General features: G+C 54.8%; 1 protein-coding gene across 5 annotated transcripts; it reads right to left on the bottom strand.

The window, feature by feature from the left end:
• Positions 1-824: 824 nt before the first annotated feature.
• RBCK1 (RANBP2-type and C3HC4-type zinc finger containing 1) lies at positions 825-17,628 on the bottom strand. Of its 5 annotated transcripts, XM_044385752.3 has the most exons (13): positions 17,584-17,628; positions 16,881-16,970; positions 15,516-15,660; positions 10,950-11,043; positions 10,625-10,823; positions 9,378-9,499; positions 9,067-9,240; positions 7,755-7,915; positions 6,565-6,676; positions 3,764-3,943; positions 2,892-2,990; positions 2,434-2,577; positions 825-1,506 (listed from the first exon to the last, which is right to left on the bottom strand). In XM_044385752.3, exons 2-13 carry the CDS (start codon positions 16,900-16,902, stop codon positions 1,426-1,428), a joined length of 1,533 nt encoding a protein of 510 aa, XP_044241687.1. In that variant the 5' UTR covers positions 16,903-16,970; positions 17,584-17,628; the 3' UTR covers positions 825-1,425. The 5 variants fall into 5 exon arrangements, with proteins under 5 accessions (XP_044241687.1, XP_057168590.1, XP_057168591.1 ...); XM_057312607.1 differs by having other exon boundaries at positions 825-2,577; XM_057312608.1 differs by lacking the exon at positions 17,584-17,628 and adding an exon at positions 17,471-17,576 and having other exon boundaries at positions 825-2,577.
• Between the last annotated feature and the right edge of the window lie 4,479 nt (positions 17,629-22,107).

Here is a 22,107-nt window from a genome sequence, read left to right as displayed (position 1 = left end):
CCGTCTCCTGCAGCCCGGCTGTCCTTAGTGCATTCCGTGTCCTCCCAGGCAGCGGCTCGCCCTGACCCTTCTTCCTCCCGGGCCAGGGAGGCTGGCAGAGCACCAGGCACTTGTGTTCTCAGCCGTCTCCGCCCCCAGTACCTGGGGTCCACGCTGGAGTCTTGTCATTCAGGGACAGGGTGGCAATGCCCGTCCAGGCACCGGAACGAGCCCTGCCCCATCCCCCACCCCCAGCCAAAGCCACGCGCTCCAACTTCCAGAGCCTGGAATCCAGCCAGGCCTTGAAGGGCAGGGATGCCCGCTGCCTGTCACAACGGTGATCCGCACTGAAGCTCAGATGACGCATTTACCATCAAATACCAGATCTCAACGTGGAAGGGGCGTTGGTCAGAGAAGGGAGCAGAACTTCCAGAATGGACACCCACAACCGTGTTTTCATCTCTGACCGGCACAGAGTGACACCAAAGCTGTGGTGTCTCGCCTGAGACATTTCAAAATGAGGGTGGCCCGCCCCGCCACCCCACCGCCGCAGCGTCACATGTTCCTGAAAGCTTGCTGTCCTCCAGCCCCGCACGCCACCGAGGGGCCACCGGTCTGCAGCCTCCCGGACCCCGACACACGGCAGACGGCCCGTCGGGGTGCTGACCCGAGAGCAGGCAGCCCCTCTAGTGCGCACGGGGCGCATGGACCGGGGCAGGGATCCCGGTGCAGCTCACACCCTCGCCCCACCATTGCCGGAGGCTACCCGACCCTGCCTCGGTGCCCCCAGAGCTGGCCATCCTGCCCGCGACGCTTTCATGCCCTCACCACGTCACAGTCATCCCTTCCTGGAAAGCCATTTTAATTCGCTTACACAAGCAGCCGAGAGGGGGCCATGGAGCTGAACCCGACAGGCCAGGTCTCCCTCCCGGCTCCGAACGGCCAAGCAGCAGCTGTCTCACAGGCCCCGGGCCTCCGACAGCGAGGACAGAGGAGAGTCAGCCCCAGAGAGCCGACGGGGAAGGGGTGGGCTCCGGGTGCACAGCGTTCAGCAGATGACGGTGGCGGAAGGGGGAGAGTGTGGACTCACTCGGGGCTCTCAGAGGCTCCATGCGGCAGGGCTGTGTTTAAGTCTGGGTCAGGTAGGGGTAAGAGCCGCAGAGAAGAGCGGAGAGGTCTGGCTGGCAAGCCCCAGAGGAAGAGCAAAGGCCCTGGGACAGACGCAGCCACAGACAACACCGACGGCAAGCTGAGGCAGGACCCCCTGCAACACCCCTTGCAACAAAGCCATCCACACAGCTCAGGGGCCTTGGTCTCTACAAGGCCTGTCTCAGCCAAGCACAAAGGCATCTCCCAGGCCAAAAACCAGAGCCAAAGCACCAGCGCTGTCCCGCAGCAGCATGGGGATGTGGGGCTGGGTCAGCGTGGGGACCAGGCCATCCTCAGCTAGTGGCAGTTCTGACAGCTGGGGTGGCAAGGGATCCCATTCACCCGGCAACGGCAGCCCCCACTGGTGTCTCCTGGGCCCTAGAGGATGGGGAGGAGAGAAGGTCGTGACAGTGAAGACAGTGCCCTCCCCATGCTGCACGTCTCCACTCCGGGCCTTTGCTCGGGCAGGTCCGCCCGCTGCGAATGGCCCTCTTGGCCTCAGCTACCCGATGGAGGCAGTCAGTAAGACCTTTCTGGGCTCCCACGGCACCCCCAGTTACATGGTCTCAGTCAACGCTCCACTGGCCCAGAGCAGGCAAAGGAGGGTGATGGATTGTCGCATGTCCTGCGTGGGTGTGCACCCTGGCAGCGGAGAGAGGGCAGCCCCTCTGCCTGCGTCTGTCCCGGGGTCCACCCGGACAGAACAACGAGCCCCCATCTCCAGGAACGCTAGTCTAGTAAAGAGCTGCTCTGCGCCGCGCTCACCCACCGGCACCCGCGGAGCACCCCCCTTGCACGTGCTCAGCGGCCTCTGAGAGGGCGGGAGAGGGCCTGCCCGCACCTCCACGTTACAGATGCACAGCCCAACCACGAGGCCTGGGGGCGCTCTGCCTGACCCCAGACCCAATCCTCATCGAGGCCCTGGGGGCGGGGGGGCGGCCTCCTTTTTCTGTAAAGGGCCAGTTCCTTCAGGTTTCTGGGGCCATACAGTCCCGGCCTTTGTAGCGCACACGCAGCCACAGACAGGACACAACGGGTGTCCAGGGCTGTGCTCCCGGGGCTCAGCTCCCATTGCTTATGGATAGGACACTGGGATTTCATATCCTTGTCACAGCTCACAAGATAGTCTTCTTTTCTTGGTACTTTTCAAACATTTAAAAAATGTAAAACACGTTCTTACTTTACCAGCTGGACGAATACAGGCACTGGTTGGATCTGGCCCAGGGGCTGTCCCCCATTCTCAGGCAAGACCCCCAGGGCACCGCCCCTTAGCACCCCCAAGCCTCTGCGCTCCAGAGGACTCACCCCAGGTCCCCAGCGTGGGCCCTTGGTGACCCAGCAGATTTCCGTGTGGCAGACAGTGCAGCGGATCCAGTCGCAGCCGTCCTTCTTCTGCACCACAATCCGGCACTGCGGGCAGTGCATGGCCTCCCCCTGCTGCAGCATCGACTGGGGCAGAGCAGGAGCCGGCCTTCAGCCCCCGGCCCCCTGGCCCCCGGCCTCCCGCAGAGCGAAGCTGGCTATCCCTCTGGAGTCGTGGGCCCACTCTCCTCCGCTGCTCCGCCCAGGCCTCGTCTCTGGACACTTCCTGCTGCTCGCTCCCCGACCACTTGTCCTAACTAGGTCCCGTTGCTGGATGGCAGCGACGCCAGAACAGGGCGAGAGCGTTCAGGGCTCCTGAACCGCAGCCCTGTGAAGCCCCCCACCCACAGAGAGCTCCCAGAACTCCAGTCTCCAGGCCCTCAGCCCCGACCCTGCCTCACCCTGAGCATCTCTGTTGTCTGCCGGGCGGCCACATCGTTCTGAGCCCGCAGGGCCAGGTCATCCTGGTACTCCTTGCAGTTCATCTGCTCGTGGATGGCCTGCGGCAGGGTGAGGGGCTCGAGGTGAGAAGGTTCCTCAAGAGGTTAAGAAGCTGAGAGATGTGAGGGGCGCTTATTGCCTCTAGATGATGTCACGGACAGGGCCTCACTTTATAAACCAAGTACCCATTTTATGGAAGGGGACCCGGAGGCCAGGGAGGGGAGGCCAGGGCCGTCCCATATGCTGATGATAATACCCACGTGTGCTAAGTTCTGAGGGCAGAGAAATTCCTACATCCCCTGGCCCCACGGCTGCAGCCCCTCTGTCCCTGGCTAGACTCTGCCCTGATTACAGGCCTGATGCTCCGAGACTGAGCTTGCCTAGGCTGTGACCAGGCTCAGACCTGCCTACTCGCTCGAGACCAGTCTCTTCGGTGGTCAAGTGCTGAGACAATGAAGGGAGGGAGCGGGCTGAGGTCAGGGTGGGGCAAGACTCCGTCTGGGTTTGGGGTCAGGGCTCAGTTCGGGATGGGGGTGGAGACTTAGTCTAGGGCAGGGTTGGGGTCGGTCTGTGACTGGAATCAGGGCTCGGTTAGAGGCCGGGGTCAGGGCTCAGCACTGGGCTGAGGCTCGGTCTAGGCGGAGGTTCTATCGAGGGCCAGGGCTTGGTCCAAGGCTTAGGCTCAGTGTGGGGGCCAGGCCCCATGACGGACATGCAGCTGTCTGTCCTGACAGGCTAGTGTCACAGCTCCCTTCCCAGGAGAACAAGCACTGAACTGCAGTGAGCTCCTGGCAGGACGAGGGGGTTGGACAGCACGGGTCCCTGTCCCCACCTTACAGACCAGGCAGTTGACGTGGAAGCACACTGGGCAGGTAAACTCGTTGACATCATCCTCAAAGAAGCACCATCCCTTGCAGTCCGGGGTCTTGCAGTGGTAGCTGAAGGCACTGCGGTTTTCCGCGATGGAGACGCCCAGGTCCAGAAACCGCTGGTAATCCTCAGGGGGCAGCAGCTGCCAACAGGCCACAACACACAACCTGGTTTGCTCGGGGTTCAGAACAGCCAATGAGGGCCCTCCTTGCCCCCAAATATCCTCCAGGAAGCCCCCAACCCACGAAGTCCAACCTAGCCCCGGCTCTTTACTTCTTACTACCCTCAGGGTTTAAAAACTCCATTCAGAAAATGGATTAAAAGTCCCAGAGATCGGGGCGCCTGGGTGGCACAGCGGTTAATCGCCTGCCTTTGGCTCAGGGCGTGATCCCAGCGTTATGGGATCAAGACCCACATCAGACTCCTTTGCTATGAGCCTGCTTCTTCCTCTCCCGCTCCCCCTGCTTGTGTTCCCTCTCTCGCTGGCTGTCTCTATCTCTGTCGAATAAATAAATAAAATCTTTAAAAAAAAAAAAAGTTCCAGAGATGGATGGTGGTGAGGGCTGCACAACAACGTCAGGGTACCTGACGCCACAGAGCTGTACACTTAAAACAGTACAAATGCGGGAAAAAAGGGTAAATTTTGTTATGTGTATGCTACAATTTTTTTTAAAAAGGAAAAAACAAACAAAAGTAATAACTGGTATTGCTGGGGAAGATGTGGTTAAACTAGTATCCTGGTACCTCACACTCTGAAAAAGCAACGTGGCAGTTGTGTTTCAACAAAACTTCTCTGACCCTTTGGGATTCACTCCACTTCCACGAGTTTATCCTAAGCAAATAATATATAAGAAGAGACACCGGGCAAAACGTTTCTTGAAGCATTCATTACAAACTGAGAAACTGGAATTTTATTATGAGAAGAGGTATAAGCAGGATAGGTGCCATAAGATTTATGAAAATCTTTAGAAAAATTTTATGGCAAAAAAGCAGAAGTTGTTGTATCTATGCTGGTGACAATGAAGGAAAAATCACACCTACTTTCTGTATCTGAATTGGGTGGTGGTTACAAGAGTTGCATTTGTCAAAACTCACCCAACTGCATGCTTAGAATGGGTGCATTTTATTGCATGCCAAGTTTCCCTTAGTAAACATGATTTAAAAGGAATAAAATCATGTCTGCCCACAGACATCAAGGGAAAGAGGAAAATGCAGTCGGGGATTCCCTGGGATGGCAGGGTTGTGGGTGACTTTTCTCTTTGATTTCTGTTCCAGTTTTATGTGGTTTAGGCATGTTTTGTAAAGATAACCTCCACTCATTACTCTGCTGATCCCTGCCCCTCTCTCCCTCTGCCACGCCTGACCTTTTCAGAGTCTTGGGTCAACCCCCAGGGGCTCTGGAGAAGCATGGGCCCTGCAGCCCCTTGGCAGGAACTCTGGTCCCATCACAATGCCCTTGGCAGGGATGGACCTCAAGGAAAACCCTCTGGGCAATGACCACGGGTGCCAGGACATATGGAATGACTGACTCTGTGTCTGGGAGCTTTCCGGGCCGCAGTGGGAGGGCCTCAGCAACCCTCCGGAGCCACCCTTCCCCGATGCCCCACAGACAACAGATAAAAGGGGCTGTGCTTGGTGTAGGCGGAAGTTCCCCACACTCTACCCTTTCTGCCCCCTCTTTTTCAGCTGAGGTAGACCCCCTGGGCTCCAGGAAATACTAGGTGCAGTCAAGGAGGTTCGCAGAAGCAGGACCCTAAGAGAAAGGCAGGAGGAACAGAGGTCTTTGGGATGTGACTGCGGGGGTCTCCCATGTGGACCTCAGCCACCTTTGACCCTGCCTCATGTTTTGGCCTGGGAATCCCAAGATACCCAATTCTGAGAAGGCCCTTCCCCAGCAGTTTAAAAACCATGACTCAAGCCCACTTCAATTTTCCGAGTGGGGAAATAGAGGCTCACAGAAGAGTGAGAACTTGGTGGGTGGTCCCGGCTCAGCTGGCAGGGACTCTGGGCTTGAGCGTGCTCACTGGGAGGGCAGCAAGTGAGAGAAGAGGGCAAGCACTCTTGCACTGGAGCCCCCTGCTGGCTGCTCTTGGAACCTGGGGACCCCCGGCCCGTGAGCAGGCCTGGCCAGCCTGCCCAGGCGAGAGAGTAAAGTGGAAAGAGGCCGAGCTGCCCCCGCCACTGCAAGTAAGGCCATCATGAATCAGTCCACGACAGTAACCCACCAGCTAAACCCACCCGAGACCGGCCAAGCCCAGCAGGAGCTAGAAGAATCAGGAGCTACGAGAAGGGTCTGGCCAAGCCCAACCCCAGTGACTAACGTGCAGATTCATGAACTAAACAAACAGCGGTTGTCTGAAGACACGTGTCTGGAATAACTTGTTACGCAGCAAAAGCAAGCCGATACAGGGCGCACCCACCACGTTCAAGCGCAACTCTGGAGCCTTTCCACACACCCTCTCTCATATTCTTCACAGCCTCTGAGGAAACTAACTTCGACCCTAACTGAGATGAGAAAAGCAAGGCACGGGGTGAGTATCTGACTTGAGGTCACCCGGGCCAACAGCCCGTTTCCCCACTCTTAACACCTCTGCTGTATTTCCTTCACAACAGCGGTTTCTTTAGCAGCTACTTCCCCCAAGTCCAGTCCTCTTCACTGCTTGGCCCCCAGCATCCCCCACAGAAGGCTCTGGATAAACGTGTGCTGTCAGAGCCCTGCCGGCTCAGGGCGTGCCCCTCCCTCCCCCAGCCCCCAGGCCTTACCGCCCGGATCTCCCTCTCCAGCAGCTTGCCCGAGCACGAGTAGGTGTTGTCAATGAAGGGGCAGGAGACCTCGGCCTCCTGGCTGTTGCGGATGGTGCCCTGCAGACACTCCCTGGAGGGGGAGAGGGGGGAGGGGTGGAGGTTAGGGTCATCTGAACCCCATCCATCCAGACTCTACCCCTCACATGGTAGGCTTTTCTTCAGTACCTCCCTTCCTTCGTCCCCCTCCCACAAACCCATCAGCAAGGCCTCCGCTTCCGTCTACCCTGCTGCCACCCCCACAGCTCTGGTCCAGGCCCCCAGCAGCCCTCGCCTGGAGGACTGTGGGTGCGGCTCCCCTGGGATCCCTGTGTCCACCTCGCCCCCAGGGGTTCACTCTCAACACAGGGGCCACATTGTTCCCAGCAGGCTCCCACCCCGCCCTGCCCAGAGCAAACCTGCACCCCTCACTACAGCTCCCATGAACCCCGGGGCACGTCCTCCCTCACACCTCTCTGTCCATCCCTCTGCTCTGGCCACACCGATCCCTGCTTGCCACAGAAGGGCCAGGCACATCCCTGCACCCGACCTTCTGGTCTCTGTTCAGGTGCTAACCTCCCGTGGGGCTTCCCTGACCCCCTTCTAGAGCAGAGCCCCCCTTTTCCTCATAATTCACTGGTACTTAGATCTGACACAATTTACAATGACACCGGTCATTACTGTTTTACCATCAGCCTCTCCACTGGAGTGTAAGCTCCAGGAGGCAGGAACAGCTTTTTTGTTCACCCGGGATCCCCAGGCCTAGCCCAGTCCCAGCACCCCGGGGCCACTCAACGCACGTCTGCTGCGGTGAAGGAGGACCCGGTCTCCACAGCCCAGGACGGGCAGCCTGCCCGCCAGCCAGGCAGAGAGCCGCTTGGCGCATCGGCCAGGGACAGGGCCTCGATGCCCTCGGCTGGGCCCGCGCAGGCAGCGGCAAGGGGCACAGACGCTGGAACTAGAACGCCTGAGCAGTGTGGCCTCGCGCAAGCCGCGGGCCTCGCGGTACCTCGCACTCCTCGCTCGCACCAAGCGGAGACAGCGCCTACCTCGCAGGGTTTTGCGGGCGTCCAATGAGACGTAAGAGCACGGGCCCCACCCATTCTCAGCCCTCCGGTAATCGGCGGCTGCGAGAAACGCTGCACCGCTGGGGGTGGGGGTGGGGGCCGCACCTGCAGAAGGCGTGCAGACACTCACGCAGCACCACGGCATCGCCGGGCGCCAGCACCAAGTAGCACACGGGGCACTCGGTGGGCTCGGTGTTCAGCACCAGGCTCCTCTGATCCAGCTGGACGTGCTGCAGGTAGTTCCCCTCCTGCTGCTGCTGCTTCCGCTGGGCACACGGGGCGGGGCCGCGGGGCGGGTCAGGGTCTCAGGGGAGGGACAGACCAGGAAGGGGGCGGGACCGCGGGGGGGCACCAGGTCAGACCCCAGAGGCGGGGCAAAGCTGCGGGACAGTCAGGATCCCTGGGTGGGGTCGGGAGCGGCCTGACCGTGGGCAGGAGACGAGATGCTGGGAAGGGTGGGGCCAGAGCGGGGTCTGGACGGGAGGGAGAGAAGCCAGGGGCAGGAGGCGGGCCAGGCGGGGGGCAGGTTGGGGCTGCAACCAGGGGTCAAGCCACGCGAGGGAGTGACGGCGGCAGGGAAAGGAAGGGAGTTAAGGTCTGAGGGGGTAGTCTGGGGTAACAGGGCTCACATCCCTGCCAAGAAGCAGGGCAGGGCTGGGCAGGGGGTGGGGTCGGAGCCGGTCAAGGTCACAGAGTGGGTCAGGGGTATGGAGCTAAGGAGCAAAGCAAGACGGGAGAGAGGACGGGGTCTGGGCCAAGGCTGTAGGGAAGACCACGAATGAGGTCATGGCTGGGGTGGGGCAAGGACAGCACTGGATCCAAGGGGAACTCAGGTGGGGGTTGGGGGGCATCCGAACAGAATGGGGAACACTCAGGATCTGGTGTGTGTCAGGATCGGGTGCAAAGCTATGCGAGGGGCAGGACAGAGGGCGGGGTCAATCTCGCAGGGAGCGGTGAAAGGCTGGGTCCAGGCTCACAGGAAGTCAGGGGTGAATCACAACAGGGAGGTAGGGGTTCAGGAACAGTAGGATCCAGGGTGAGGTGACGTCTAAGTGGAGCAAGAGCTAGGTCATAGGCGGATAAGGAGGAGGTGGACAAAAGCATGGTCGCAGCCAGGGCACTGGAGTCCCAGCCAGGGGAGTTGTATGCACAGTGGGTGTGGAAGTCAAAGCTAAGGGCGGAGCCACAGTCCAAGTGGGGGCGGGGCACGTGATCACAGCCAGGGAGCAGGGTCTCAGCACCTAAGACCTCCAGGAGAGGGCGAGTCACAGTCAAGTGCAGCGTCACCACCATTGGTGCGGTCGGGAGGGGGCAAGGCAGCAACGGGGGAGGAGCGGCAATGCGGAGGTGCCTCCCTTCCCGTCCTACGCCTCCCCGCCCCGTCTGCGGGTGTTTGTCCCGGGACTTCCGCGCCCACCTGCTGGTACTGGCGCAGCGCCTCCTCCTCACCCGCCATGCGCGCTCTCTCCTCCTCATCGGGCTGGTACGAGGCGGGGACCTGGTAGGCCTCAGGCCGCGCCCGGCAGCACATCTCGCAGCCGGGCCTCGTGGGCTTGTTAATGAAGGTGCAGCCCGGGCACTGCCAGCCCACCTGGGAGCAGAGTCGGGGGTGTGGGGTTGAGCACAGCCCGGCGCCCGCGCTGGAAGTCGGGCGGGGGCGGGGCCCGGGAGCATGGAGGCGGAGTCGGGGGCGGGGCGCGCGGTCACCGGCTCGCGGGGGCGGCTTACCGGCGGGGGTTCGGGCGTGGCGTCGGGCTGGCCCCGCCCCGGCTCCTGGGGGACTCCGGGCTTCGTGGGGGCGGGCTCCAGGGGGCCCCGGGACTGCAGCGTGAGGTCCTTGAAGCCCAGATCTAGGGAGGAGGGTTTAGAGGGTGGCAGATCCAGGCAGACCACTTCGTGCACACTCTGAGCCAGCCAGGCGCCCTGCGCGCCCCCCACCCCCACCCCGCACCGTTCCCTCCTCCCTGGGGGAGTCTCCAGTTCGGTTCGCCAGGTGAGCCTAGACCTGGTTGAGTGTCCGGCTCCCACAGGGTCAGGGTCCCTCCTCCGCCCGTGAGTGCTCCTGCGAGCTCCTGGCTTAAAAACCCGGGCCTAAAAACCAGCCTCCGGTGCTCCTGAAGTCATGCACGATCACTTGAGATGCTCCTGCCAAACACTGAATCTGCATCCATTCCCGAGGGGGCATCGGACAGAAAAACAAAAAACAAAACTGGCCGGACTCTTCAAATATCAGGAAAGTCAAAGGAAGACTGAGGGCACCAAAGACTGAAAAACCCTGCCAAGCGTCTGGCTATAAAGGACATTCGTTCGACAACTGGTAAAATCTGGGTAACATCTGTGGATTAGATCATAGTATTTCATCATTGTTAATTTCCTAAATTTGGTAGTTGTATGTGTAAGAAAATGACCCCTTTTCCAAGAACATGTACACTGAAGTATTCAGGGGAGAGGGACATGTCTGCAACTTCAGAACAGTTCAGAAAAAGATTATTTAGACATATAAATAATTTTATATACAGAATGACAAAGCAAAGCAGTTGTGAAATGTTAATATTTTAGGGAATCCATGTGAAAGGTACTTGGGAATTTGTTACACAGTTCTTTGTACAATGTTGCAACTTTTCTGTATCTGAAATATTTCCAGAGAATAAGCAAAAAAAATTATAAATGCTATTATCATCATCATATCCAATTTACGGATTTAGAAACTGAGGAACAGAGACAGGAAGGGACGTGCTGAGGTCATACAGCTGATGAACGCCAGAGCCAGGACTGAACTCCGTCCCTCTCGTCCCCAGACCAGCTGCTCTCAAAATGGCTCAGAAATGGCTCTCTCCGGGGTGCCCTTTGTCCTCTCTTCCCCACTATGGATAAGGTCCTCCCGGGGAGAGCTCCTGACCAAAAGCCATGGGCTCTGCTCCCTCTCGGCCTGGGATCTCAGGTGAGTCCCGTGTGGCTCAGAGGCGGAGCCTCACCTTCCAGCATCCGCAGCTGCCTCTCCCGCTGCAGCTCCTGAGGGTTGAGTGAGGTGTTGCAGGCTGACAGCACATAGAGGTAGGCACTGTCCCCATTCCGCCGCACCCCATGCGAGTGCAGGGTCTCCTGGTCCCGGGCCAGCCGCTGCCCGATCACCCACTGCTGCAGGACGGGCGGAAAGCCGTAGTCCAGGAATACCTGACGGGGGATGCGGAGAGCGGGAGAGTGGCAAGGGTGGACCAGAGTAAAGAGAGGTAGAGGCAAAATGGGAAGCATCTGCCCTGATGTGTCCCTTCAGTGTGGCCCCGCCCTCTGCCAACTCACCATGTCCTTGAGGGAAGCCACGGTCATGTCAGGACGCACGGTGAGCCAGATGGTGACCGTGTGCATCTGAGCGTCCTCTACGCTCACCCACAGCCTGCAGAGAAGGTCACAGGTCCAACCCCGGCCATCAGCAATGGGCACGCACGTGTCTGCACACTTGTGCACGCGCATGCCTGTGTACAGACACATGTACACACGCCCACAGCCCCCCAGTCTAGGTTAGGGGCCTTTCCTGGATTCCCACAGCCTGGGGCTTCCTTCTTGATCAGAACCCACTGCTTAAGCCCCTGCAATGGCTCGGCACTGCTCGGAGAATCAGATACACGCAGCACACGAGGGCCTCCGCGATCCACGCCTCCCCGCTCTGCAGCCTCCTCTCTCGTTCTGTCCTTTGCTCCTTAGCCAAGCAGTTATTATTTCCTATATGCTAAGACACTTCAAAGCACTTCATATGTTTTAGCTCATTTAACGCTCTCCACAAACCCATGAGGCCCATGAGGTGACTGTTGTCACCGCTATTTTAAGGATAAAAACCCGAGGCACAGCCAGATCACACTGACTCTACCGAGGAAGCACTGAATGTCTGTGAGAGGCAGGATTCCAACCCGGTGTCACTCCAGGGAAACACCAGCCTTCTCAAGGACCCTTCAACATTTCTGGAAGATCAAAAGCATGAAAAAGAAGGGCTAGGATAAAAACTAAAAACAAACAAACAAACAAAAAACCCAGAACTGATCCCAAAGGAAACAGAAAAATCGGAGTACAGAAGAAGAGCAAGGAGCAATTAGTAAAGGAGGACGAGCTCCTGGAGATGTAAAGAGTGACTCCTGATAACCTAACCTTCAGATCCAACTACAAGTTCATCGGAAGAACTGGAGATCCTAAATGACAGCTCGAGACAGCGGTTAAGAAATTGAGAATGAGGGAAAATTCTGGAAGTCCAAGACCAGGTTTCTTAAATGAATGGCATTAAAAAAGAGAGGGAATAAGAACGATATTAAGAGATGCTACGTGCCGATCTCTGGCTCCTGACGAGAATAAACCTACTACAAAAATTAATGAGATCATCAGGGAAATTTTAATATAAACAGTAGTAGGGGATTAATATAAACAGTATTAGGGGATTTTTATTAATAATTCCTTAATTATTGTTAGATGTGATAATGAGACTGAGATTCATAAGCCACGGGGAGGTTACGTACGGCATGGTGACTACAGTTAACAATACTGTGTTGTATGTCTGAATATTGCTGAGAATAAGTCTTAAAAGTTCTTATCACAAGAAAAAATAGGGGTGCTGGCTGGCTCAGTCGGTAGAGCATGTGACTTTTTTAAGATTTTATTTATTTACTTGACAGCACACAAGTAGGGGGAGTGGCAGGGAGAGGGAGAGGGAGAAGTAGGCTGTCCGCTGAGCAGGGAGCCCAATGTGGGGCTCGATCCCAGGACCCTGGGATCATGACCTGAGCCGAAGACAGACGCTTAACCGCTGTGCCACCCAGGCGCCCCAGCACGTGACTCTTGACCTTGGGGTGGTGAGCTGGAGTCCCATGTTGGGCGTACAGATTACTTAATAATAATCTGTAAGTATGTGAGGCAATGGACGTTAACTTATTGTGTCCTCACTGCACGATACACACGCACCAAATCATGGCGTACATCTAAAATGATTCTGAGACTCCGCTTCCCACGTGTGGACGGGAAGAGGGGTGCTCCTCACACAGCCCCCCGCGATTCTCGGGTACCAGAAGGGCGTCCTACACTGCAACTCAATTCTGACGCTATCCACCCAGAGACAACAGCAGGGTCCAGGGATTAGGGGCTCAGACTGATGAGACTGCCCCCCCCCATGCCAATCACAAGCCCCGGATGGTCACCTGTGCTGACTCACCAGCTATAGAGTCGGGGGTGCCAGCAGCCCACTCCTCGGGTTCAAATAATTTGCTACAGCAGTTCACAGAACTCGAACATTCTACTTACTAGACCACTGGTTTGTTATAAAATGACAGAATTCAGGAACAGCCAGGTGGAAGAGACATGTAGGGCAAGGTATATGGGAAGGGGTGAGGGGCTTCCCTGCCCTCTTGGACTGTACCATTCTCCCCAGATCTCCATGTGCGCACCAACCCAGGAGCTCTCTGAACCCTGTCCTCTTCCGTTTTTATGAAGATTTCATTATATAGGCATGACTGATCAAACCATTGCCACGGGGACTGATTCAACCTCCAGCCCCCGCCCCCTCCCAGGAGGTCAGGGGTGATACTGAAAGTTCCAACCCTCTAATCAGGGGGTTGGTTGCTCTGGTGACCAGCCCCTATTCTTAAGAGATCTGGGGGACATTCCAAAAGTCACCTCATTCACAAAACAAAAGGCACCTTTACCACTCTCATCACTTAGGAAGTTCCAAGGAGCTCTGTGCCAGGAAAGGACAAAGACCAAATATGTATTCCTTATTATAAATCACAGTACCACATCACCTGAAGCTAATACAATGCTATATGTCAATGATACAGTAAAACTGGAAACAAAAATAGGTCCATATAAAAGCCCGACACAAATATTCACAGCAGCAGCATTATTCATATTAGCCAAAAAGTGGAAAAAACCCCAAATTTCCATCAAATGATTAATAGATAGAGAAAATATCGTACATTCATACTATGGATTATTATTCAGCAACAAAAAGGAATAAAGTTCTGGGGCACCTGGGTGGCTCAGTCAGTTAAGCATCCGACTCTTGATCTCAGGGTCGCGAGTTCAAGCCCCGCACTGGGCTCCACACTTAGGGGAGCCTATTTAAAAAAATAATAATGAATAAATAAAAATAAAAGGAATAAAGTTCTGATACGTGCTACAACACGGATGGATTGAGAAAACATTATGCTAAGTGAAAGAAGACAGACACAAAAGACCACATATTATATGATTCCATTTCTATGAAATACCCAGACGAGGCACAACCCTGGAGATAGCAAGATCAGTGGCTGCCTAAGGCTGGGGCTGGGGAAAGGCAGGGAGATGAGGAGTGACTACTAATAAGCACGGACTGGGGTTCTGCAGGGGGTGATAAAAATGTTCTATAAGTGGGGCGCCTGGGCGGCTCAGTCGGTTAAGCATCTGCCTTTGGCTCAGGTCACGATCCCAGGGTCCTGACATCGAGCCCCGCATTGGGCTCTATGCTCAGTGTGGAGCCTGCTTCTCCCTCTCCCTCTGCCGCTCCCCCTGCTTCTGCTCTCTCTCTCAAATAAATAAATAAAATCTTTTTTTTTTTAAGTTCTATAATTGATGGTGGTGATGGCTGCACAACTCTGAATATACTAAGAGACTTGAACTCTACACTTTAAATCGTTGCATTGTACGGTATGTCAACTGTATCTCAATGAAACCATGAAAAAATCAAATGGGATCCACCAGCATCATTGAAAATCACAAACTATGAGACGACTGTCTTACTACGCAGCAGCAAAAAAGCAGGAAAAAAGTTTGACATGTGCGAGGCACTGGGCTAAGCAACATCGAGTTTCAGTCTCCTGGGGAAAGACTAACAGTTCCATCCCTCCCTTGCTTCTCTTGCTAACAGAACCCCTGAATTCCTGGTCACACTTGGCTACCTGGTCACGTCTCACAGCCTCCCTGCAAGCCGAGGGTGGCCGCGACAATACGTTCTGGTCCACGGGAATTTAGTGGAGGAAGTGTGCGACTTTCTGAGCTGTGCGCTCTTAAGTGCGGGAGGGGGTGTCCTTCTTCCCTTCCGTAGAGGCCGCTTTGGGGCAAGAAGCTGGAGCAAGGGAAACGTGATCAAGGCAAAAGGGCCACAGCAACCGCCAAAGCTGAACGCAAATAGGCTCATTAAGCCACCACCTCAAAATGCCCATGGCCCTAGCTGACCACGGGTTACTTACACCAGGCACGGCTCCCAAGAAAGGGAAAATTCCATCCGTTCCCCTACTTCCCCACTCCGCCCTTTAACTACAGCCCCCCACCCTGCCTCATTGCAGACAAGTCTCTGTTTTGCTATCCTGCCCACCCACTCCCTTGCAGTGTATTCAATTAACTTCTATCTCCTTTGTTCTGCCTAGGGTGAATCCTTTCAGTGCCTGGGGCCGCCAGCTTCCACCCGATTGGGGGGCCCCATATTTGGGGGTCCCCCATCTGATCGGGAGAGACACCACACCTTTCTCCTTCCTGCTGACAAGAATGCTGATGTGATGGCTGGAGCTGGAACAGCCATTTTAGACCATGAAGGAAAACTCAGAATGGAGTCCGTGAAAGGCAGAATACAGGACGAAGCATCAGTCTCTGAGGACTACAGGAGGCACAGCCTCCCAGATGTGGATCTAGACTGCCTGCCGTCGAACTTGTTTACGCCACTGTTATGATGTTTTTTCTGAGGCAAAGTGACGTGCCATAGATCGAACAGTTGATTAGTGACGCAGCTTGGGTTTGAACCTAGGTCTCCTGACGCCAGAACCTGCCACTATGCATAACCATTCTATGGGCAAGAATACATCGTGGTCCGCTGGGGTTCAGGAGCCCTAAGTCTCTGGCCAACCATGCACTCCTCACCTGATGTCCTGTGTTGGGGAGACCTCAGGCTTGAGCTGCACACTCAGGGGTACCCGCTGCTCTGCCAGCCAGATGGCACACTGCACTGCTACCTGTTCATCCCCGCCTGCCACCGCTCGGCTGAGTCTCAGGGCCATCTCCTCGGCTGAAATGCAGCACAGCGGAAGCAGGTTAGCACAGGGTTTATTTTTCAGGAGCTGGGGGTGAGGGAGGTGGTGATCCCTTGTACATGCTACTTCCTCTGTGTTCCTGGTGAAGTCCTACATATCCTTCCATACCCAGCTTAAAAGTCCCTTTCTCTGAGGGGCCTTCTCTGAAACTCCCCATTCCCCCTCCCTGTTCATTTGGTTCTATTTTTCCTTCATATTCCCAGGTCCCCATACTTCCATCCATTTATCTGACAAGCATTTATTGAGCTCCCACTGTGTACCAACCACTGTCCCCGAAACTGGGATGCATCAGTGAATAAGATAAACAGGGTCCCTCTCCTCATGGACCACCCAGCCCAGTAAGGAGACAGACAATAGAAAAAAATTCAGATTGTGATCCATGCTGGCAAGGAAATAAACAGGGTAAGATCAGGGAAGGCCTCTAGGAGGAGGTGACACTGAAGCTGAGACCAGAAGGAGAAGCTACATAGGTCCAGACCCAGTTAAGGAAGAGTATACCAGGTGGAGAGAAAGGTAAGGGCAAAGGCCTTGAGCAAGAAATGGTTAGATGAGAACAGAAAGAAGCCAGTGGAGCTCCATCAGAATGAACGAGGGGGTGAATGGGGTAAGACTATGAGGTCATTATACTCAAGAAATGAATCATGGAACTTTGCATCAAAAACTGGGGATGTACTGTATGGTGACTAACATAATATAATAAAAGAATATTATTATTATAAAAATAATAACTAAATAAATAAAGCCCAAAGGGCTTTGTGGGCTAACCAAGGGCTCTGGCCTCTGTTTTAAGAACACAGAGGAGCACCGGGTGGGGGGGGTTAAGCAGGTTGATGACGTGACCTGACATGTTCTACAGTGCTGGGTGGAGGGGGCAAGGGGAGGCAAGGGCCCCTGGTACACAGGTCAATTGAGATCTGTCTTCCCCACCAGCCTGCGATGTCTCCTGTGCCCTCTGGGAGCTCCCTACCCCCATCGCAGCAGAGTTGGCTCACGGTGGCCTCAGGGGCATCCCATAATTGAACGACAAGCCTCTGGCAGCAACCAGGCCCCAAAGAAGGAAACCGAGGGGCAGGTGGGTAGAGGGAGGACACGGTTAAAGCTCTCTCTCCCGGGCCCTTCCGGGAAGGGGAGGCCGGGTGCTGCTGGGGCCCACCTCCCAATGAAAGTTTTCCAGCCGCCTCCAGGGGGTGCCCACCTTTCTTGGTCTTCTCGTCCATCTGGCGTGGTTGCGCCCATCCCCCCGGGCGGGGGCAGCGGCTCCGGAGAAATGCTATCCCTGGGTCACCTGGCAGAGGGCGAACGACCACAAGCAACTCAGCCCCGGCCGGTGGCCTCCAACGCGGCCCGAGCCCTCGTTGTGCCTTGGTTTCCCCAGCGGCAATTGGGTAACATCACAAGCACCGGGGACCGGGTATGGGAACGGGCCGGGACCCCGCGTGGGAGGTGAAAGGGCAGGCGGCACCGGGCCAAGTCCACAACGAGCGTTAGAGGAAACGGGATAGGCCTGGTGCGAAGATGAGACTGACGCCGCACAGCCGGGCGCTGTTTAGTTCCCACGGAGGGCCCCCACTTTTCGCTACTGGGAGCGCCCCCGGCGCCCGGGATTGCAGCCACACTCCCTCCCCTCCCGGGCGGCCCCAGACACTGGGGAGGGGAGGAGAGCAGCTACAGCCGAAGGGAAAGTGAAAGTGGAGGCCCCGGAAGTGGGGCAGCAGATTGTCGGGACATCCGGACACCCCCGCCCCCACACACCGCCCGGCCCACCCAGGGGCGGCTGCCACCTACGCAGTCCCCGGCGGTCCCCGCCCTGCTCCGGATCACGGCGGTCCGGGTGCTCAATGACCTTGACCGGAGTGACCCCTGTTGGGCTAACCCCCGACTCCCCGACCCTCACTCACCCGCCCAGCTGCGCCCGCAGCGCTGCTGGAAGGGGCGGGGCGGGGGCGGGGCCCGGACGGGAGGGGCGGAGCCCGGATGGGGGCGGGGCCGTGACTACCGGGGGCGGGATTTGAGCGATATTGGGGTGGGGTGCGGCGCGGAGCCACCCCTGCTCAGCCTCCGCGAACCCACCCGCACACCTGAGGGTCAGCGGCATCCTCAGTTCTGTTTGCCGGAGACCGACGGAATCTCTAGCCTCACTCGAATCCTTGCTACTCCTTTTGGCCCCAACAGTCCATTTTCCATCTGCTGCCAGAGGGTCCCTAGAATGTAAATCAAATCACGTCACTCCTCAAAACACTCCCAGTAGTTCCCAACACTCTCATGGCAAAGTAAAAGCCGAGGTCCTCCTCAAGGCCTGCAAACTGCCTCCCCTCCTTCTCTGACTACTGTTAAACCTAAAATATAAAACGGCCCATTATTTTCCCAGCAAAATGGGTTTATTCAGAAATAGCCAAGAATTGCAATTTAGGACATTTGAGCTATGAAAAACCACGGGCAAGTCTAACAAGCAAAGGAAAGGGACATTATTCTACTGAGAAGGAGGAAATTGGGAGGGGTGCTTTCAGCCAAAGGCCATTGGAGAAAAGCAAGAGTTCAGGGTGATGACAGTTTTTCATTGGCAGAGTTAAAAAGATAGTGGATTCTTGTAGGAGGTGCAATGCACATCTTTCCCTGTTGGGGCCTGTAGTTGATTTTTTCCTGTTGAGAACTCTGTTGGGGTGTGTAATGGACAATTCCTCCTGTAAGGAACCTCCAGGGGTACCTGTCAGAGCTCCCCTACCTGGCCTCTCCACTCCATTTTAGTGAGGTCTCCCTTGATTACTTGGCTCACTCCATTCAAGCCCATTGGCCTCCTAGGTCCTGCAATGAGGCAGACACACTCCACCTCAGGGCCTTTGCATATGCCACAACCCAAATATCCTTATGACTTGCTCTGTCTGTTTAGTTTGGTCTTTACCCAAGAGTCTTCCCCGTCCACTCTATCTGAAATTTCACACACCCGCATACATCCAGCATTTCATAATAGGTGTTCAAGGATTATATCTTAAATGAGTGAAGGAATCTCTGCCTTTTCATCTAGGGTCACTTACCTTTTGCCTGAAATGCATCCCTTAACACAGAGGCTTTCAACCTGGGCTGTACATTTGAATCACCTACAGAGCTTTCAAAAATCCTGATGCCCAGGCCACATCTCAGATCAACTGAGATTCCGAATCTCAGGCTGGGCCCAGGCATCAGGAATTTACAACGCTCTCTACTATTTATAATAAGAAGTCAAGTTTGAGAGCCACTGTGTTAAAATTCCTTGTAGGAAGAGACTTCTGGTGACAGATTTTCTTGGTCTTTGAAGTCTTAATTAGACCCCGGCCCTTTTTTTTTAAAGATTTTTTTTAAAGATTTTATTTATTTATTTGACAGAGAGAGAAGCCAGCGAGAGAGGGAACATAAGCAGGGGGAGTGGGACAGGAAGAAGCAGGCTCCCAGCAGAGGAGCCTGATGCGGGGCTCGATCCCAGGACTCTCAGATCATGCTCCGAGCTGAAGGCAGACGCTCAACGACTGAACCGCCCAGGTGCCCCATAGACCCCGGTCTTGATAGACATTTTCACTAGGAGAATTCCAGCTGGTATTTCACCTTGAAAATAGCACTCTAGGGGCGCCTGGGTGGCTCAGTCGTTGAGCGTCTGCCTTCAGCTCGGAGCATGATCCCAGGGTTCTGGGTTCGAGCCCCACGTCGGGCTCCGCCGCAGGCGGCCTGCTTCTTCCTCTCTCACTCCCCCTGCTTGTGTTCTCTCTCTCGCTGGCTGTCTCTCTCTCTCTCTCTGTCAAATAAATAAATAAAATCTTTAAAAAAAAAGAAAGAAAGAAAATAGCACTCCATCGTCTCTGGCATCTATGGCTGCTACCGAGCCATCACCACCTGTCAGTCTAACTTCTGTTCCTTCTTTCAACAGCCTTACTGACCTATACTTGATATAAGAGCCACCTATTTAAAGTGTACAATTTAGGGGCGCCTGGGTGGTGCAGTCGTTAAGCGTCTGCCTCTGGCTCAGGGCGTGATCCCAGCGTTCTGGGATCGAGCCCCACATCAGGCTCCTCTGCTGGGAGCCTGCTTCTTCCTCTCCCACTCCCCCTGCTTGTGTTCCCTCTCTCGCTGGCTGTCTCTCTCTGACAAATAAATAAATAAAATCTAAAAAAAAAATAAAGTGTACACTGTAAAGGTTTTTAGTACATTTGCAGACTTATATATACAACCATCACCACAATCTAATTTTAGAACATTTTTATCACCCCTGGAGAAACCCCGTACACATTAGCAGACACCCCCCACCTGGTATCCTCCAACCCCTCAGCATTAATCTACTTTTGGTCTCTATAGATTTTCCTATTCCTAAAGTAATTAAATCTTACCAAATGTGTCCTTAGTAACTGGCTTCTTTCACCTACCATCATGTTTTTGAGTTTCATCCATGTTGTACTGCTGTCCTTTAGAAAGTAATCTCGCTGGTTTTTTTCCCTCTGAGGGCTTTTAAGATTTTTTTCGTTGTCTTTTTGCGTTTTCACTATGATGTGTCTATGTGTGAAAATTTAGAGTCTCTCTCTCTCTCTCTTTTTTTTTTTTTTTTTGTCATCTTTACGCCCAACGTGGGGCTCAAACTCATGACCCTGAGATCAAGAGTCATATGCCCTATGGACTGAGCCAGCCAGACGCCCCTATAGAGTCTCTTGAATCTGTGGTTGATGTTGGATTTCTATCTCACTGTTCCCTCTTTTGCCACATCTAATCTGTGGTTTAACCCAGATTTTTATTTTTTTTAATTTTTAAAAGATTTTATTTATTTATTTGAGAGAGAGAACAAGAGAGACCACAGAGGGAGAGGGCGAAGCAGACTCCCCGCCAAGTGGAGAGCTGGAGGCGGGGCTCCATCCCAGGACCCCCAGGCCATGACCCAAGCCGCGGGCAGAAGCTTAACCAACTGAGCCACCCAGGTGCCCAACCCCCCAGCTTTTGAATTTTTTATTTTGGTTATTGTTTTTTGACTTTTAGAAGTTCTCTTAGGTTTTCTTTTTTCTTTTTTTTTTAATTTAAAGATGTTATTTATTTGTTTATTTGAGAGAGAGAGAGAGGTAATGAGCAGGGGCGAGGGGTAGAGGGAAAGGAGAAGCAGACTCCCAGCCCAGCAGGGAGCTCCACGCGGGACTCGATCCCAGGACTCTGGGATCATGACCTGAGCTGGAGGCAGACGCTTCATCAACTGAGCCACCCGGGCGCCCCTTTCAAATCTGTTGTCACTTGATATAAGTTCCTACACTTTGGCTATAGTTTCGAGCTTGTTATTTATTTCAGGGCAGTACACATTTTTTCCTTTATAATCTGTATCCGGTGATATTGCCATCTGAGCTCTGTCTGTTTCTGCCGGTTTTCACTTCCGGTGCCTTGTTTTCCTCTGGTGACCCTGCTGGTTTACGACGGTCATGGTCCCTTCAGCCCTGAGGTTACCTGCACAAATTCGTATTGAGGGCAGATACTTTCTTTCCGGTGTTCTAGTCCCAGCCTTGGCCCTTCAAGGGCAGAGCTGGCATTCGCTTCGGACATCCTTCCTCCCAGCGGGTAGACTCTTCAGTCATTCAAACCTGGGCTCGGTCCCACTGTTCACTCTGTGCGCCCTGGGCAAGATTCCTGCTCTCGGGGCCTTGGTCTCCCCTTCTGTATGACGGCAATCATGACGGCCCCTCCCTCATAGGGCTGTTTTGACGATCTGTGTCAGTCATCGGTTACTGATCAGTTACGCCAAAATTTAGCGGCTTAGAACAGCAATAAACATGTAGATCTCACCCAGTTTCTGGGGGTTAAGCATTCAGGAACGGTTTCTTTTCTTTTCTTTTTTAAATTTTATTTAAATTCAGTTAGCCAGGGGCACCTGGGTGGCTCAGTCGTTAAGCATCTGCTTTTGACTCAGGGCGCGATCCCTGGGTGTTCTGGGATCGAGACCGCATCGGGCTCCTCCGCTGGGAGCCTGCTTCTTCCTCTCCCACTCTCCCTGCTTGTGCTCCCTCTCTCGCTGGCTGTCTCTCTGTCTGTCAAATAAATACATAAATAATCTCTTTAAAAACAAACAAATACATCAATTCGATTAGCCAGCACACAGCACACCGTTCGTTTGAGCTGCAGTGCTCGGCGATTCTTCGGCTGCGCGTAACACCCAGTCAGGAGCAGCATCCTACGTGGTTTAGCTCCAAGTCTCTCCCAGGTTGTGGTAGAGATGTTGGCTGAGGCTTCGGTCATGGGAAGGCTTGACTGGGGTGGGGATCAGCTTTCAGGAAAGCCTCTGGCTGATGGCTAAGTCTCCTGTCGCACGCGCCTCTCCATAGGTCTCCCTGAGTGTCCTCGAAACACAGCAGCCGGCTTTCCCAAGAGCAGAGGGTTCAGGAGAGCAAGGCAGGAGCCATGCTATATTTTACAGCCGAGTCTTACACCTT

Source organism: Ursus arctos, unplaced genomic scaffold (assembly GCF_023065955.2).
Source record: "Ursus arctos isolate Adak ecotype North America unplaced genomic scaffold, UrsArc2.0 scaffold_16, whole genome shotgun sequence".
NCBI classification, from domain to species: Eukaryota; Metazoa; Chordata; class Mammalia; order Carnivora; family Ursidae; genus Ursus; species Ursus arctos.
Note: the sequence above shows the minus strand (reverse complement) of the source record. Positions and strands in the feature narration are given on the sequence as shown.

Bases quoted from the DNA above. Each gene is read 5' to 3' on its own strand.
- RBCK1 (XM_057312607.1), bottom strand. From the start codon at position 16,902: ATGGACGAGAAGACCAAGAAAG. The intron at 3,944-6,564 runs GTAAGGCCTGGG...GCCTGTTGGCAG, and splicing joins TGGAGAGGGAGATCCGGGCG to CTGCTGCCCCCTGAGGATTA. The intron at 2,991-3,763 runs GTGGGGACAGGG...ACCCTGCCGCAG, and splicing joins TCAACTGCCTGGTCTGTAAG to GCCATCCACGAGCAGATGAA.